General features: G+C 39.0%; 1 protein-coding gene across 3 annotated transcripts in view; it reads left to right on the forward strand.

Moving 5' to 3' along the window:
- NUP153 (nucleoporin 153kDa) overlaps window positions 1-16,777 on the forward strand; it is a 102,108-nt gene extending 85,331 nt beyond the window's left edge. For all 3 annotated transcript variants that reach the window (XM_011967580.1, XM_011967582.1, XM_011967581.1), the window contains 6 exons: window positions 1,594-1,788; window positions 2,357-3,241; window positions 5,674-6,030; window positions 6,987-7,259; window positions 15,140-15,308; window positions 15,640-16,777. In XM_011967580.1, coding sequence (XP_011822970.1) covers window positions 1,594-1,788; window positions 2,357-3,241; window positions 5,674-6,030; window positions 6,987-7,259; window positions 15,140-15,308; window positions 15,640-15,721 — 1,961 coding nt within the window. In that variant the 3' untranslated portion in view covers window positions 15,722-16,777. The remainder of the gene's footprint in view (window positions 1-1,593; window positions 1,789-2,356; window positions 3,242-5,673; window positions 6,031-6,986; window positions 7,260-15,139; window positions 15,309-15,639) is intronic.
- The last annotated feature ends 1,761 nt before the right edge of the window (window positions 16,778-18,538 follow it).

Consider the following 18,538-nt stretch of genomic DNA (forward strand, 5'->3'; position numbering starts at 1 on the left):
AAAAAAAAAAAAAAAAGTTGTATGTAAGGCCTTTGGGTACACCCTTTGGGTGGAGATGTGGATTTGGGGTCATTAGTCCATAGTTTTGGTATTTGAAGTCATGAGAGTAGAGTTGAGTAAATAGAAAAGATGGCCTGAAATGAAAGTCTGCTGGCTTATAGGGAGTGGCAGGAATAAAGCTTTTGAACAGTTAATCTTTTAAAAAGGTGCAACGGAGAGGAAAAACAAAAACTACATGGCACTGGTTGCTTCAGAGGAGGATGGATTTCAAAGGAAGAAGATCAGAGATCTCCATAAAAAGGCTATTATTCAAGCAAGAGATGGGGTAGTGGTTGGGGTAATGGTGGGGGTGCATGAACCAGAATAGCAGCAGAAGAGTCAGAAATTGATTGAAATAGATTTGAGAAAAATGTAGAGGAGGAGTAGTATCCAGCCAAGCTAACCAAGTAGACAGTGGAGTCACCAACTAAGAGACTACAGTGACAAGCTCAGAAGTGTAGATTAGGAAACTGTTTTATTGGAATTTAAAACCACTGGAGTAAATGAGAGCTTGTGAGGACAGTGGACCAAGATGGAACCCCAGGGAGCAATTTGGTTGGCAAGATAGAAGAGAACATACCTATAAAATGTAGAGATCATTTAGGTAACGATGGAAGAGGTGGCAACAGTTGTAGGCCATCTAGAGAAGTAGGAATACCAGAATGAATGGCTTCACTGTCAGCACTATATTTTGGGCCTTACGAAGCCATTCTTTGTGTGCCACCTCTCCCACAAACATGCTAGTTCTGCTTAAGATTTGTCACCTCTGTATATCCTTCTCCTGCTTCTTAGTCATTTCTTCCTTCTTTGCACACTTGTTTTAGGTTGTCACTTGGTGATGGTGCTACTGTGCTTTTATTTTCCCCCTTTAAGACCATGAGCATCTTACAAGTTAAGCAACATTTTATTCATCTTTAATGTCCCCAGAACCCAAGTGTGTTATGATGCTTAATAAATGTCTGTTAAATGGCTAGCATGTAACAGAAATGCCATGAATATAGTAGTTGTCAAGTTAGATTGTGAAGTGGATGTGAAGTAGATGCACTTCTATGTATAAACTATCATTCAGAGGCAGAGATCTATGCTTTGAAATCTTGAAATTCATATGGTCTGTGACTATGTATTTTATATGTTAGGATATTGCCTACAATTTACATCTTATGTCTTAGAATGCTTGCTGTTTGAAGAAATTTCAAAAATATTCTTAAGAAAAATTTAGTCTTTGAGCCCCTAATTTGTGAGCATGATTTTTTTTCTTAAACCACAGCAGTTCAAACATGTGGTTAAGAGGGAGCTCACCAGTGAGCAAGGTGATTTTGAGCTGCTCATTTATAAGGTTAAAATAAATCTGAGAGGTCTATTCTTTTTTTAAAACAATATAAATATGAACAATTGTTCGTATTTCTGGCACGTTCTGTGTTTTAATAGGAAATATTATTAGAAATTGAACACTTAAACTTAGGGGTGTCATTGAGATACTGACATATTATAAATTAAAATTTTCATGAATTCTGCCCCTCCCCACTCCCCGTTTTTTTTTTTTTTTTTTTTTAGGAAGTTCAGTACCTACTTCAAGTAGCTGCACTGTACCCATCTCTCTGCCTTCTGGAGGCTCTCTAGGATTGGAAAAGTTCAAGAAGCCTGAGGGGAGCTGGGACTGTGAAGTGTGCCTAGTGCAGAATAAGGCTGACTCTACCAAATGTTTGGCATGTGAAAGTGCAAAGCCAGGCACAAAATCTGGGTTTAAAGGTAAGGCCAAAAAAATAAAAATAAAGGTGATGGTAAAGCGCCTTTTTGTAAGGCCATTTAAAAATGAAATATTTGAGAACAGCTTCAGTGTTCACTCATTCTCTCTTGAAAATTAATATAAAGTGAGATTATCCTGAGATGTTTATATCTGTTTCTTGAATTATTGTAAGGTCAGTTAGTTGCTTGTCAAAGGATATATGCATTTGTAATTTTTGGTAACTAGTGACAGATTGCTCCCTGTGAGTTTTGTGCTCATTTATACACCCACCTGCAATGTGTAGCCTGTTACTTCCAGTCTCATTGCCAGTATAAACTTTATCAAACTTTATCTCAGCCAGTCTGATAAATGAAAAGTGGCATGTCAGGATACTTTTGAGGAGTGAGATACAATTCTCATACCACATAAATGTTGGTCACCTTGAATTATGTTTATGACTGCTGGTAATACTCTTCAAAGTAGACCCTTTCAAAGTTATTCCTATGTTTCTTTGGCGTTCAAGATGTTTATATTTTGTTTGAGAGCATCAGTACATTAATTGTCTATGTGGTGTCTTTTATATTTTTGCAGGCTTTGACACATCTTCCTCATCTTCGAACTCAGCAGCCTCCTCATCCTTCAAATTTGGTGTCCCATCACCCTCTTCTGGGCCTTCTCAGGCTTTAACAAGCACTGGAAATTTCAAATTTGGAGATCAGGGAGGATTCAAAATAGGTGTGTCATCTGATTCTGGGTCTGTAAACCCCATGAGTGAAGGCTTTAAATTTTCTAAACCAATAGGAGATTTTAAATTTGGAGTATCATCTGAATCTAAGCCCGAAGAAGTTAAAAAAGATAGTAAGAATGATAATTTTAAGTTTGGACTTTCTTCTGGTTTAAGCAACCCAGTTTCTTTAACTCCATTTCAATTTGGGGTGTCTAATCTTGGACAGGAAGAAAAGAAAGAAGAACTGCCCAAATGTTCATCTGCAGGTTTTAGCTTTGGTACAGGTGTTATTAACTCCACCCCTGCTCCTGCTAACACCATAGTGACCTCTGAGAACAAGAGCAGCTTCAACTTTGGAACCATAGAAACCAAGAGTGCTTCAGTGGCTCCTTTCACATGTAAGACATCAGAAGCTAAAAAAGAAGAAATGCCTGCCACCAAAGGAGGATTCTCTTTTGGCAATGTGGAGCCTGCCTCTCTGCCATCTGCCTCAGTGTTTGTTTTGGGAAGGACAGAAGAGAAACAGCAAGAGCCTGTCACTTCTACTTCCCTAGTTTTTGGGAAGAAAGCTGACAATGAAGAGCCAAAGTGTCAACCAGTGTTTTCCTTTGGGAATTCAGAGCAAACCAAAGATGAGAATTCTTCCAAGTCCACATTTAGTTTTAGTATGACAAAACCATCTGAGAAGGAATCTGAACAGCCAGCAAAAGCCACTTTTGCCTTTGGAGCTCAAACTAGTACTATAGCTGGTAAGTATTAACTTTATTATTGTTTTTACAAGTTGCCTTTACAGATGCAGCAAGTCAAGTAATGGTTTACACTGAACGTAGTTGAGAAATACTGAACTCTTTGGAAAGGAACCTAGGATTTTCAGTTTGAACCACTCTTTAAAACCCTCATGATTCTGATGAAGTCATCTGTGGATCTAATTTTGAGAAATACGGCAGTAATGCAAAGCTCAATATAGTGCATATTTATGTGTGTCTTTCTCTTCTGTTTGGGCTTTTATAATCAGAATTGGTATCTACTACCTGGAAAATAAGGATTCTTAGCTTATGAAGTATTTTCTACCATAATCTATGGTATTGTTTATAAATAGTTACAGATAACCAGTCCTCATCAGACATTAAGAAACATAGACAACAAATATAATTAATCCTGAGAAACCAAGAGATTTTGAAAGCTGAAGTCCTGGGGGAAAAAAAATGACACAGCACCTTAAAGGTTAAAAGCATCGTTGTTTGGTGGATCATATTAAAGTCATTCTGTAGGCAGAATAGCAGGAAGAACATAGCTGATCATCAGATTAGTGAACTAGAATTTCCCTGAACTTAGTGCACAAGTACAAAGAGTGATCCAAGTTAGATCCACAAGTTCCTTTGGAATAGGAGTGACCTAGAAGATAAGAAGTTTTGGGGGAATATCAAAGAAGTGACAGAAGAAAATTTTCTAGATCTAAAGAAAGACATTGGTCTTAAAAATGGAAATTACCTAGTGGCAAAGATCACTGAAATTTAGGACACCAAAGCTAAAACCCCAAATGCTTTCAGAGAGAAAAGCTATTTGCCACAAATAGGAAGATACCAGATTAGCATCATCTTCTAATTTGCAACATCACATGCTAAAAACAGAACAGTACCCTCAAAATGAAAATGTTCTCGAACCTAGAATTCTGTTACTAGCCAAATGTGTTTAAGTATAAAGACAGTCCGGGTGCCATAGCTCACACCTGTAATCCCAACTAGTCAGGAGGCTGAAGCACAAGAATTTCTTGAACGTGGGAGGCAGAGGTTGCAGTGAGCCGAGATTGGCCCCTGCACTCCAGCTTGGGCAACAGAACGAGCCTCTGTCTCAAGAAAACCCAACAACAACAACAAACACAGAGGCAAAATACAGGTGTTTTTAGATGTGCAAAAAGTGCAAAAGTTGAATATCCATGAATACTTTTGGATAATAAATTGGAAACACTCAAAATTAACTTTTATATGGAATTCAACAAATAACTATGAGCAGTTTTTTGTCTGTCATATATTTACTTAGAAATATAAAGACAAAATAAAAGCTAAAATTACATATTATTTGGAAAGCAACAAAAATATGATAGGGTCTAATCAGATTTGATGGTGAAACACCAGGCTGTGGTAGACACTCTTAACCATTCTTCCATTAGCCAGCTTGAAAGTGAGCCAACATGTTCCATTTTCTGTAAGTCAGACTAATGCCTATAGCATACTGTGACCAGCCCTGCATAGTGTGAAGTACTGGAACTGAGAGATTATTGGAATAGTTTAGAAAAAAGTCTTCAATAAGGTGGCTGGATTCAGAATCACGATATAAAAATCAAAAGTTTTTCTTCAAATTGGCATATCTCATTTGTTTTTTTCTAACATTTCTAACTTGTATTTTATAAAAGCAGCAGAACTTTTAACATGCCAAATAATAAAAGAACACAAAAGGCGTACTTGTTGCTGGGCGAAGGTATTCCCTTCCTCCTCCCATAATTTTAGTTCTTAGGGGAATTTTTGTAGAGCTTGACAAGCTAAACTTACTCTAAAATTCACATGGAAAGGAAACTATACAAGAAATTTTGGGAAAAAAGGCAGGCACACAGGCAGCTTTGTTCTGCTATCATCAAAGTTGGAATAATTAAAACAGTCTAGTGGTAACGGTAGAGGAAACAAGTATATGCATTTTAGGAAATGTAGTGTGTCATAAAGACAACATTGCAAATTAGTGCACAAAGCCTGTACTAGTTGATGCTGTGGAGAAATTGGCTATCCATTTAGATAAATTGAAGTTATGATTTTGCCACATACTGTAACATAAATTGCAAAATTAAATATATAAAAGTACAGCTATCTTCCACTATCTAAACTTGCTATTCAACTACAGTATCCAGTTAGATTTGGATTCAAGGGGTATTTTTATTAACCTGAATGCCAAAGGCCTTCCTGTGAAAGGCGCAAAATCCATAAGCTATAAAAGAAGATGAATGTATTTGATTTTGTCAAAATCTAATATAAACAGATGTCCATTTGATGAATTAATCTATATAAAAAACAACCTACTTTTCTAGCGAATTCTAGGGTAGGAAAATTCTAGTGACTGTAGGGTAAGGAAAAAGTACTTTCTGAGACTATTCTTAAGGATTTATGTTTGTTTCTTAATTTCTGTCTTACAGATCAAGGTGCAGCAAAGCCAGTTTTTAGTTTCTTGAACAACAATTCCTCTAGTTCAAGTACACCAACCACTTCTGCTGGTGGTGGCATATTTGGTAGTTCCACCTCTTCCTCCAATCCACCCGTGGCTACCTTTGTGTTTGGACAGTCCAGCAATCCTGTGAGCAGCTCTGCCTTTGGTAACACTGCTGAATCCAGCACCTCTCAGTCTTTGCTATTTTCTCAAGATAGCAAACTAGCAACCACATCCAGCACAGGTACAGCTGTCACCCCATTTGTCTTTGGTCCAGGAGCCAGCAGTAATAATACTGCCACCTCTGGTTTCGGCTTTGGAGCCACAACCACGTCTAGCTCTGCAGGTACATTTACAAAAGAAAAAAATGCATTGCAATTGGATGGGCTTTACTTATTAGCAAATAACATATAGCAGGTTATCACAAAATGGTGTGAATGCCTTTTGGTCATCTATACCAGGGTTGTTGTAATTAATCACTGTATGTACAACTTTAACATATTTACCTCTTGGGAGCCATTTTTCTCATTGTGGTAAGAGTGTAATACTTAATTTTTCCAAGCTTTGTTTTTTGTTTTTGTTTTTTTTCTTTTGAGATGGAGGCTTGCTCGGCCACCCAGGCTGGAATGCAGTGGTGCGATCTCGGCTCACTGCAACCCTCCCTCTCCCTAGTTCAAGCAATTCTCCTGCCTCAGCCTCCCAAGTAACTGGGATTACAGGTGCCTGCCACCACACCCGGCTAATTTTTGTATTTTTAGCGGAGATGGGGTTTTACCATGTTGGCCAGGCTCAAACTCCTGACCTCGTGATCCGCCCAACTCGGCCTCCTAAAGTGCTGGGATTACAGGCGTGAGCCACTGTGCCCAGCCCCAAACTTTGTTTTTAAAATGTTAGGTTGTCAGTAACCAGACACTGGAAGTTGTTTTATTAAACGTCAGTCTTTATTATGCAGTATATATATGTATATATATGTGCACATCATGAGGTGATTTCTGCACACATTAGATTTCTGGTGGGAGACTTTTCTGAGATATGTTCCTTTACCAAAAATTGTTGGCTGTGAAGGTATGGAGTAGTTGTTAATTGCAGTTTTTGTTTATATGAATTTAGCATGTTTCACTAAATAATGGTAGAGAGAGTTGTATTCTCAATCATTATTTAAAACTTGTCTTGATGGAATTTGGTTAACAAGGTAAGAGTCTGAAAAGAAGCTTGACATTTGCTTGTGGGTTTTCAGAAATTTCTTGAGGATAATCTGACATTAGCCACCATGGCAACTTAAGTGTGTCTTTGGGCCTCCAGGATCCTCCTTCGTATTTGGAACTGGACCTTCAGCACCATCTGCCAGTCCAGCATTTGGTGCTAACCAGACCCCAACATTTGGACAAAGTCAAGGTGCCAGCCAGCCCAATCCCCCAGGCTTTGGATCTATATCATCTTCCACAGCATTATTTTCCAGTGGTTCTCAGCCTGCACCACCTACTTTTGGGACAGTGTCAAGCAGTAGTCAGCCCCCTGTGTTTGGACAGCAACCTAGTCAGTCTGCGTTTGGCTCTGGAACAACTCCTAATTCCAGTAAGTGTGCTGTGATGCTGTTGTATCTGTATGAGTTTTGTATGTCTTAAAATATTTTCCTTTGAGCTTGGAAACCATTTGTATGTTTAATTTTAAAATTACCTCTTGGCCGGGCACGGTGGCTCACACCGTAACCCCAGCACTTTGGGAGGCCGAGGTGGGCGGATCATGAGGTCAGGAGATTGAGACCATCCTGGCTAACATGGTGAAACCTACTAAAAATACAACTAAATACAAAAAATGAGCCGGGCATGGTGGCAGGCGCCTGTAGTCCCAGCTACTCTGGAGGCTGAGGCAGGAGAATGGCGTGAACCCGGGAGGCAGAGGTTGCAGTGAGCCAAGATCGTGCCACTGCACTCCAGCCTGAGCAACAGTGCGAGACTCCGACTCGGGGAAAAAAAATTATCTCTTGTACTTGGCAGAATAAAGAGGTAATATGGTTGGATTTATATGTAAACAACATTTCCAGGTTTCACAGACTTATAACTTTTTAAGGTAGTAATGTATTTTAAAGTGTTAGTTTTTACTCTGACTTAAGTATGAGATTCATTCAGTCTGGTTTCTTTTCAACTCTGAATTTTTGGGCTCTCAGAGCTAGCTTTGAAGTGCATTTTCTGATCCTATTCATGATTGGATTTGCGTCAGGAAGTTACCTCCAGGTCCAGTGCTCTCTCCTGAGGCAGTACCGCTGAGTTGTCTCATGACACTTTCTATTTACTGATGATACTAGCCTTTCCATTTGACCTGCATATTTAAATATGACTAATCAAACTGTATTATAATCCTGTGTTTTCTTAAAATTGTTGATTTTTTTTCTAATTGTGAAATATAACATGTAGAAAGGGGTGTAAAATATAAGTGAACAGTGTAATATTGAAGCAAATGCTATATAATAACCACCTGGGAGCCCCTCATATATCTGTTTTTGAAAACATTCCTCTCTTTCTCCACTCTAACGATGACCACCGCTTTGTCTTTTATGGTAATCGCTGTTCTTTGAGTTTTATTACTGCATTTATTGGCCAATATATGCATCCCTAGAAAATGTAGTTTTGCCTGCTTTTATATATAAATGAAACATTACTGTATGCAATCTTTTGATTCTTGATTCTTTCGCTCTAAGGTTTCTAAGGGTCATCCATGTTTTGCATATGGTTTGTTTATTGTCATTGCCATAGAGTAAATCATTGTATGAATGTACTGCAGTTTATCTATTTACTGTTGACGTATGTTTCAGTTGTTTTTAACAACTAGGAAATGCTACTCTGCACATTCTTATATACGTACCTTGGTGCACATAAGTATGTTTTTCTAGAGTATATATGTTTTTCTAGAGTTTTTCTAGAGTATATACATTGGCATGGGATTGCTGAATTAAAAGGTTTGTATATCTTATACTAGAAGATAATACAAACTTTTCCTGTTGGATTCTGCCAGTTCATACCCTACCACTATTGTATGAGTTCTTATATGTGGCTTCTACTTGATTTCTCATGTGTGTGAATTCTTTTTAAAAAGTGTTTTTTTTTTTTTTTTTATTGGCCATTTTTCAGTTTGGCTTTTACATATGGGTTTGTAAAAGTTCTTTATGTATTCTGGTTATTGGTACTTTGTCAGTTAATGTACATACTAAAATTTCTCCTGTTTTCTGATATATGTTAACCATTTTGATCAGGATTTTTTCCTCTAATATGAAATTGGGAAGTTTCGATTTCTTTCACACAGTTAACATTTTTCTCTGTTGTCTTCTTTTTTTATGTTTTTTTTAAAGACGGAATCTTGCTCTGTCGCCCAGGCTGGAGTGCAGTGGCTCTCACTGCAACCTCCTCCTCCTGGGTTCAAGTGGTTCTCCTGCCTCATCCTCCCAAGTAGCTGGGACTACAGGCATCCGCCACCACACCTGGCTGATTTTTTGTATTTTTAGTAGAGACGGGGTTTCACCATGTTAGCCAGGATGGTCTCGATCTCCTGACCTCATGATCCGCCCACCTCAGCCTCCCAAAGTGTTGGGATTACAGGCATGAGCCACCACGTCCAGTCTTTCCTCTGTCTTCATAATATAAAGACAGTATATGGTTAGATCATGATTCGGATTATGGAAATGCTGATTATTGCTGAGCCATATGGTATACTGTAACTTTCTATCCTATACAGAATTTTGTTTCTCTGACATTATTGACTTCCTCTCTCTGTTAATTTTTTTAATTTAAAGAGCAATCAATTTTATAAACTAAATACAAAGAAAAAGTCAATTTTAGGGAGATCTTTCTTCCAGTTAAAGAATTGAGACAAGGCTACAAAGGCCCTAAAAATTAGCGTCACACTATTGTTAAAACTTGGGGAAGGACAACATTTTAGGGTGGAGGTTCTCAGTTCTGTAACAAAGTAGACCTGGATAGTAAAGATGTTAGAGAATCCTTTTTTAAAATTTTTAAAAAATGTTTTGAGACAGGGTCTTACCTTGCACCCACAGACTGGAGTACAGCGGTAGAATCTCAGCTCACTACTGCCTCAACCTGCTGGGCTCAAGCCATTCTCCTGCCTGAGCCCGCCAAGAAGCTGGGACTACAGGCAGACACCACCACTACACCCATCTGTTTATTTTTGGAGTGGTTCGTGGTTTGTAGAGACGGGGTTTTGCCATGTTATCCAGGCTGGTCTCGAAATCCCAAGCTCAAGCAGTCCACCCACCTCAGCCTCCTAAAGTGCTAGGATTATAGGTGTGAGCTACTGTGCCCAACCAAGGTGTTAGAAAATTCTAGGCTCTGGGTAGCAGCATAACTATCCCAAAAAAAAAAGCCATACTACAAAGTCTAGTAAAGGTCATTCCCACAGAAAACACAAAGCATTCATTTTGTCATACATAGAAATGTAGTTTTAGTAATAATCCGGAAGCATTTTTGATAAAAGTGAAAACCATATTTTAAAGTTTTTCATTTTTAAAAACTGATATGTGTTATTTTGTTACATACAATGTATAATAATCAAATTAGGGCATTTAGGATATCCATCACCTTGAGCATTCATCATTTCTTTGTATCGGGAATATTTCAGATCTTCTCTTCTAGCTATTTTGAAATATACAATAAATTATTGTTAACTCTACTGTGCTCTCAAATACTAGAATTTATTCCTACTATCTAGCCATATGTTTGTATTCATTAACCACCTTTCTTTTCCTACCACCACCCCAACCAAGCCTCTGAACCATCATTCTGTTCTTTACCTTTATGAGATCAACTTTTTTTTAGCTCCTACATATGAGTGAGAACGTTGAATATTTGTCTTTGTGCCTGACTTATTTCACCTAACATAATATCCTTCAGTGCCATAGATGTTGTAGTAAATGACAAGATTTTATTTTCTTTTAATGACCAAATAGTATTTCACTGTATATCAAATCACATTTTCTGCAGCCATTCATCTGTTGATGTACGCTTAGATTGATTCCATATCTTGGCTATTGTGAATAGTGCTGCACTGAACATCGGGTACAGGTATCTGTTTGATATACTGATTTCCTTTTCTTTGGATAAATAAGTAATGGGATTGCTGGATCATAAGGTGATTCTATTTTTAGATTTTTTGAGAAACTTCCATACTGCTTTCCATGTGGTTATACTAATTTACATTCATACCAACAGTGTATAAGTTTCCATTTCATTGCCAGCATTTGTTAATTTTTGTCCTTTTGGTAGTAGCCATTCTAATGGGTGAAATGCTGCCTCATTGTGGTTTTGATTTGCATTTCCCTTATGATAGTGATGTTGAGCATTTTTTCAGGTCTATTGGCCATTTGTGTATTGTGTTTTAAGAAATGTCTATTCAGATCCTTTGCCCGCTCTTCAATAGGATTATTTGGGTTGTTTGTTTTTTGTTTTGCTGTTGAGTCCTTTGAGCTCCTTGTGTATTCTGGATATTAGTTCCCTGTTGGATGAATAGTTAGCAAACATTTTTTCCCTTTCAACAGATTTTTCACTCTGTTGATTGCTGCTTTTGCCATGCAGAAGCTTTTCAGTTTAATATAGTCCCTCTCGTCTATTTTTTTGTTGCCTGTGCTTTTGATGTCTTAGCCATAAAATCTTTGCCTAGGCCGGGGGGGGTCCAATCTTTTGGCTTCCATGGGCCACTCTGGAAGAATTATTGTCTTCGGCCAAACATAAAACACATTAACACTAACAAACAACAGTTGATGAGCTAAAAAAGAAAATTGCAAACAAAAAAATCTCAGTGTTTTAAGAAAGTTTATGAATTTGTGTTGGGCAGCATTCAAAGCCATCCTGGGCTACATGCAGCCTCTGGGTTGGACAAGCTTGGCTTAGACCTGTGGTCTGTTCTAGAGCATTTCTCTCTCTGTTTTCTTCTAGGAGTTTTGTAGTCTCATGTCTTACACTTAAGTGTAATCCATTTTGAGTTGATTTTTATATAGGATGAGAAGTAGGGGTCTAGTTTCATTTTGCATATGGATCTCCAGTTTTCCAAGCACCATTTACTGAAGAGAGTATCCTTTTCCCAATGCGTGTTCTTGCCATCTTTGTCGAAAATCAGTTGGCTGTAAAGATGTGGATTTGTTTCTGAATTCTCTATTCTATTCCATTGGTCTGTGTCTTTATACCAGTCTCATATAGCTATATATGGTAAGTATAGCTTTGTGTAGTGTATTTTGAAGGCAGATAGTATACCTCAGCTTTTTTCTTTTTGCTCAGGATTGCTTTAGCTATTTGGACTCTTGTGGTTCCATATGAATTTTAGGATTTGCTTCTCTTCTTTTCTGTTCCCTCTCTCCTTCCCTCCCCTTCCCCTTCCCTTCCCCTTCCCTTCCCTTTCCCCTTCCCTCAACAGAGTCTTCTCCACGGAGTCTTGCTGTGTCGCCCAGGCTGGAGTATAGTGACTCAGTCTCGGCTCATTGCAGCCTCTGCCTCCCAGGTTCCAGCGATTCTCCTGCCTCAGCTTCCTGGGTTGCTGGGATTACAGGTGCACACCACCACGCCTGGCTAAGTTTTGTATTTTTGGTAGGGATAGGGTTTCGCCATGTTGGCCAGGCAGGTCTTGCATTCCTGACCTCAGGTGATCCACCCACCCACCTTGGCCTCCCAAAGTGCTAGAATTATAGGCATGAGCCACAGCGCCTGGCCGGATATGTTTCTGTTTCTATGAAGAATGTTACTGGTATTTTTGGTAGGGATTGCATTGAATCCATAGATTGCTTTGAGGAGTATGGCCATTTTAACAATAATAGTTCTCCTGATCCATGAATATAGGTTGTCTTTACATTTGTTTGTGTTCTCTCTAATTTCTTTCATCAGTATTTTCTAATTTAAAAATATAGAACACTTCATGAATTTGGGTGTCATCCTTGTGCAGGGGGCCATGCTAATCTTCTTTGTTCAAGTTTTGGGTATGTGCTGCTGAAGCAAGCACTGAAAGAACTTTTCTCACAGGGTCTTTTAACCTGTTCCCCCTACCAGGCTTTCTTGGCTTGCTGTTTAACTGTACTCTTGGGAAACCTCTTTTTACCACTCCTTTGGAGATTCCTTTTAGCTTCATATAAGAACCTGTTTCCTGGGTGTCATGTGTTCCCTGTTACTCCCCTTTTTGCTGATACAGCACATCTTCCGGCGATTCTTGAGGGTTCAGGGATGAACATTTTGAGGCCATACATGTCTGCAAGGATCTTTATTCTCACCCCATGTTTGGTAAGATTTTGATTGAATATAGATGTAGATTGGAAATCATTTTTATAATTTCAAAGGCCTTTCTCCATTGTAGACCTTTCTGGCTTCCAGAGTTGCCTGAAGTCTTGATCTTTTCTCTTTGGCCTGTTGCTTCTTTCTGGAATTGTTAGACTGTCCTCTTTTGCCTCCATTGTTCTGATATATCAGGATGTGTCTTGATGTGGGTTTGTTTTTATCCTTTGTGTAGGGAGTGCAGCATGCTCTTGTGAACTTTCATTTTGGGGAATTTTCCTGAATTATTTGAAGATTTTGTCCCCTCATCCTTCCTTTCCTTCTTACCTTTTGTCTTCGTGTCATACTTTCTGAGATTTATCCTTCATTACCCGTTCTGTTGAGATTTTAACTTCCACTATTTCTTTAATTTCTAAGTATTCTTTTTTATTTTCTGGATGTTTCCTTTTTATGCCCCTCTGGGTTCCCCCCACCTCCACCCCACCCAACCGCCAGTGGATGAAGTATTCTTTAAAGATACTGAGTTCAGATTTTTCTCCTTAAAGTTTTCTTTGCTGAGTCAGTTTTCCCAAAATTGCTTTTGTTATTTTTGTCTCAGAGTTGTTCAAATGTCTGGTTCTCCTTGGCTACTTGTAGTTTTTAATGGGTGTAGGACACATAAATACCACTTAAGTCCTTTCTACATTGATAGGGCTTACAGATCTCGAATTTCATTGTAGATTTATCTGGTTTGTCTAGCTTTATTTTACTTGGGAAAATTTGGATGTTAGTATCCTTCTTTCCACTCAGTTTGTCAGATTCCCCAAAGAAGATGCATCCAGTCTCCTGCTTGGAGGGTATCAGGGAGCCTCCATTTGCCAGTGTTCTGGGAGCTAAGATTGGGAAGATGGCTGGAGCTCTCGGTGTTTAGTGAATATTGACCTACTCTTAATTCCCGTTTTCAAAATGATATTATTGCCCTTAACTGTATGTGGTGTTTCCCAGTCCAGACACTTCTACAAAGACTAAAAGACTGAACTTCTGTTCTGGTGGAGTGGAAAAGGAGAATTACCATCTTTTTGTTTGTTTGTTTGTTTCTTTTCCTTTTGAGATAGGGTCTCACTCTGTTGCCCAAGCTGGAGGGCAGTGGCAGAGTCAGGGCCCACTGCATCCTCGACCTCCTAGGCTCAAGAGATCTTCCCACCTCAGCCTCCTGAGTAGCTGGGATTACAGGTGCACGCCACTATGCCTGGCTGATTTTTTAAAAATTTTTATAGAGATTGGGTCTCACCGTGTTGCCTAGGTTGGTCTCAAACTCCTGGGCTCAAGCAATCCGCCTGCCTCGGCCTCCCAAAGTGCTAGGATTACAGGCATGAGTCACTGCACCCACTGATAATTACCATCTTGGTGTGGGGAGGGATTGATCCTGGGTATCTGCTTCTAATCAGATATTCTACTATCCTTTTTTTCCTCTCTTCCATAGGTATCTGGAACCTAAACATTTTGGTTGTTTGGTATAAATGCAATTGCTTCTGTTCTTTCCCTGCTGCTAGTTCAGTATCACTTCTGGTCAGCCTTCCAGCTTCTAAACCTTTGTTGCTGTTGTCACCTCTCTATCTTTGTAAAAATCCCTTGTTGTTTTAATGCACTTTTCAAAGAAGATAGAGCTAAATGTATTTGTTGATTTCACTATCTTTAACCAGAAGTCCAGACTGCCCTTTTCCCCTTGGTCTTAGGTAAGTTGTGTGATTTGTTGGAGGTGTCAAGTGAGTACTATGTGTCAGTGGAGAAAATAGTTTTCTTTAGATTAAAAGACCAAAATATTTTAACTCTTTGCATGTTTTTATATGTAGAGGTCAGAGGCATTAATTTAAAAACCTGTCATTTTGCGGCCGGGCACGGTGGCTCACACCTGTAATCCCAGCACTTTGGGAGGCTGAGGTGGGCAGATCACCAGGTCAGGAGATTGAGACCATGGTGAAACCCCATCTCTACTAAAATACAAAAAATAAGCCAGGCATGGTGGCACTCACCTGTAGTCCCAGCTACTGGGGAGGCTGAGGCAGGGGAATTGCTTGAACCCGGGAGGCGAAGGTTGCAGTGAGCCAAGATTGTGCCTCTGCAGTCCAGCCTGGGCAACAGAGCGAGACTCCATCCCCCCAAAAAACCCTATCATTTTGCCCTAATGAAGTATTTCTGCTTCAACTATTGTAGGTTCGGTTTTCCAGTTTGGCAGCAGCACTACAAATTTCAACTTCACAAACAACAATCCATCAGGAGTGTTCACATTTAGTGCAAATTCTAGCACACCTGCAGCCTCAGCCCAGCCTTCAGGCTCCGGGGGCTTTCCATTTAACCAGTCGCCAGCAGCATTTACAGTGGGGTAAGAGAATTTTTTATTGAAATGGAGAATTTACATTGGTAAGGGTATGTGCATGTATATGTTTTGTTTTTAAAAGTCATCAAGATTCAGTATGGTTTGGGTAAAATTAAATATGTTCTCCAACATAAATTTACCGTACTACAATTCTGGAGAGTTGTATTAGAGAAAAAAATAACAGTAGCGTGTGTGTTAGGTATAGTAGAAAATGTACATAACAATGTGAGTCTACTCCCCCGCCACCCTACCCTTCTGCTGCTCATGGTAAATGTTAGCATTTGGAAATTTTGCTCAGAGCATCATGTCACATTATGAAGTTTTTATTTTTTCACAGGTCAAATGGGAAAAATGTGTTCTCTTCTGGAACTTCAGTCTCTGGTCGGAAGATAAAGACTGCTGTTAGACGCAGGAAATAAAGGTCACATTGGTGTTATACGCAATTTTAACAACAGCTGGTGCCCTGCTTTCAGATACTGGATTGTACTTTGTGCTGGGGTTATCTGAAGTCAGATCTGCCTAAGGACTTCTTTAATTTTGGAATTTTCCTCCTTTTTCGTTACAGAAGCCCCAACCCGCCTCACCCACCCTTTTTAAAAAATATAATAGCTAGACTGGTGACTGATTCTTCAGCAAAAATATTTTATGATCCAGCAGATTATTCACTGATTTGACATAGTCTGGCTGTACCCAGGAATGGAGCCTGCACGGCGAATGGCTTTGTATAGAACCTCTTTTGTCTACACCATTATGTGCGCTGATAAGCGTTTATGGAACGCATTGAAATTGTAATTATATCTGAGGAATTCTGTATAGATTAGAATTCTGTATAGATTAGAGAATGTTGAAACGGATGATTTCTATGCTGAGTTTGTGCTGGTGTATGTGTGAAGTGAGTGAGTTGGGTGTATTGTGCACTAAACTTTTCTGATAGAGGAAGCCTGATTAAAGAATGGTCCGTGCTGAGGACTTGTTAGATCTAGTTCATCCTCCATTTAATAATTATATGCTATTTCTATATTTTCATTCTTGTATCACCTGTCTTGCCTTTTTCATTATTTTATTATGAAACTTGTGTAAATACAATTTTGTTTCTGTACTTTTTTGGCATAACATAAATCTGTGAACTTGAAATTTGAATTTTGTGTTAGAGATTTTTTTGTTGTTTGTTTAGTCTTGTCTCAGATTTTATTATGTAAATCCCATTATTCAAAGTTGCCTAAATCCATTTGGAAATCTTTAAAAAAAAATTGGGGATTCTTAAAGTTGAATTTATTGGCTTTTCTGATCCAGTTTTGTTTGGACCAAAAACCAGTATTGTACAAAGTATTAAGCATATATTTTTATATTTACTAAAATGGACTGTGGTGACTTTGGATAATAAGGAAAAGTTTAATATTAAAGCCATGTTTATTACAGTATAATTAACATGTTAAACCATGGGATAAATGCCATCAATAAAAAATTATGACATACTTTTTGTTCTAGTTTTACCTCATAACGAAGGCACATAGTATTACTGGGAGGGGACTTTTTAAAATAAAGGTTAACAGTGTCTCATTAGAAGAATACATTGACGTGATTTAGACAACTCCTAAGAGAAAGGGAAAGTATCTGAAAGTATCTAAATGCACAACATATAGAAGGTACCCTACTTCTTGCCTGGTGCTATGAATCATGCCTAATTTGCACATCGACTTACATACCTTTTTTAAAAGTTGAAAATAAACATACACATTCATTTCTCTTTGTGCTTCTATCTTCCTTGGTAAGTTACTGGATAGTGTTTATTAAAATTCTTGGAGATACATACACAAAAACTAGTTGTTTCTTGGTGTGTGCAGAAGAAATTGTTTCCAGAACCACACTCCTCCCCCAAATCCCCCGCCCCCATACCAAAATCCACAAATTCACGCATACTCAAGTCCAGCAGTGGCCCCTGCAGAACCTGAGCCAACCCTCTGAATGTGCAGGTTTTATATCCCATGAATACTGTGCTTTTGATCTGTGCTCGGTTGGGTTAAAAAAAAAAAGAAAAGCCCGTGGTAAGTGGGTTCACAGTTCAAACCTGCGTTCAAGGGTCAGCTGCACTTTCTTTTGTATTATTTTACTGCTTTTTTTTTTGTTTGTTTGTTTGTTTGTTTTTTTTTGTTAAACTGGACTCCTGTGGTCCCTAAAAGAGCTCTTGGAACAGTGTTTGGTAATTTTATTTTTCAGTTTGAATGTACAGTTATTTTGTGCTCAGTTTTAATTTGCTGAACTTCTGGTTGGTTGGAGTTTCTTTTTTTCCAAGATGGAGTCTTGCTCTGTCACCCAGGCTGGAGTGCAGTGGTGTGGTCTTGGTTCACTGCAACCTCTGTCGCCTCAGTTCAAGCAATTCTCCTGCCTCAGCCTCCTGAGTAGCTGCGATTACAGTTGCCTGCCACCACGGCCGGCTAATTTTTGTGTCTGTATTTTCAGTAGAGACAGGGTTTTACCAGGTTGGCCAGTCTGGTCTTGAACTCTTGACCTAATGATCCACCCGCCTCGGTCTCCCAAAGTGCTGGGATTACAGTCGTGAGCCACCGGGCTTGGCCTGGTTGCAGTTTAAATTTAGAATTCAAGGTATTTTTCTTACTTGAGATATGTTAGTACATCAAATGCTGGTTGGGGGTAGAAATTTCGCTTTCTTAGCAGTATACATTTGACACCTGTTGAAGGGGCCAAATGTGGCGATGAATACTGGAAGAGGTAACGGAATTTGTGTCTTACTGCTGAGAAGTTAATTCTTAAACTTTGTAGGTTAGTTCTTAGCCATTCTCTAGGCCCCTATGGCTGAAGCATTCTGCTTTTCTCTAAAAATTGCTAGAAATAATGTTTACTTTTATTTAGTACTCTTTAAATAAAAAGTCACTGAAACCATACTTAGTCTGGTTTATGTTAAAAATGGAATCTTCAGCCCCCAACCTGAGAAATCTATAGGACTGCATTCAGAACTTTGGGCTTTTTTCAGTCGGACTACTTTAATTCTTGGGAACCTCCGCCTCTTGGGTTCAAGTGATTCTCCTGCCTCAGTCAACGCGAGTAGCTGGGACTACAGGTGTGCTCCACCACACCTGGCTAATTTGTGTATTTTTAATAGAGACAGGGTTTTGCCATGTTGGCCAGGCTGGTCTCAACCTCCTGACCTTGGGATCTGCCCGCCTTGGCCTCCCAAAGTGCTGGGATTACAGGCGTGAGCCACATGCCCGACCTTG

The sequence above is a fragment of the Mandrillus leucophaeus genome, unplaced genomic scaffold (genome assembly GCF_000951045.1).
Source record: "Mandrillus leucophaeus isolate KB7577 unplaced genomic scaffold, Mleu.le_1.0 Scaffold800, whole genome shotgun sequence".
Lineage (NCBI taxonomy): Eukaryota > Metazoa > Chordata > Mammalia > Primates > Cercopithecidae > Mandrillus > Mandrillus leucophaeus.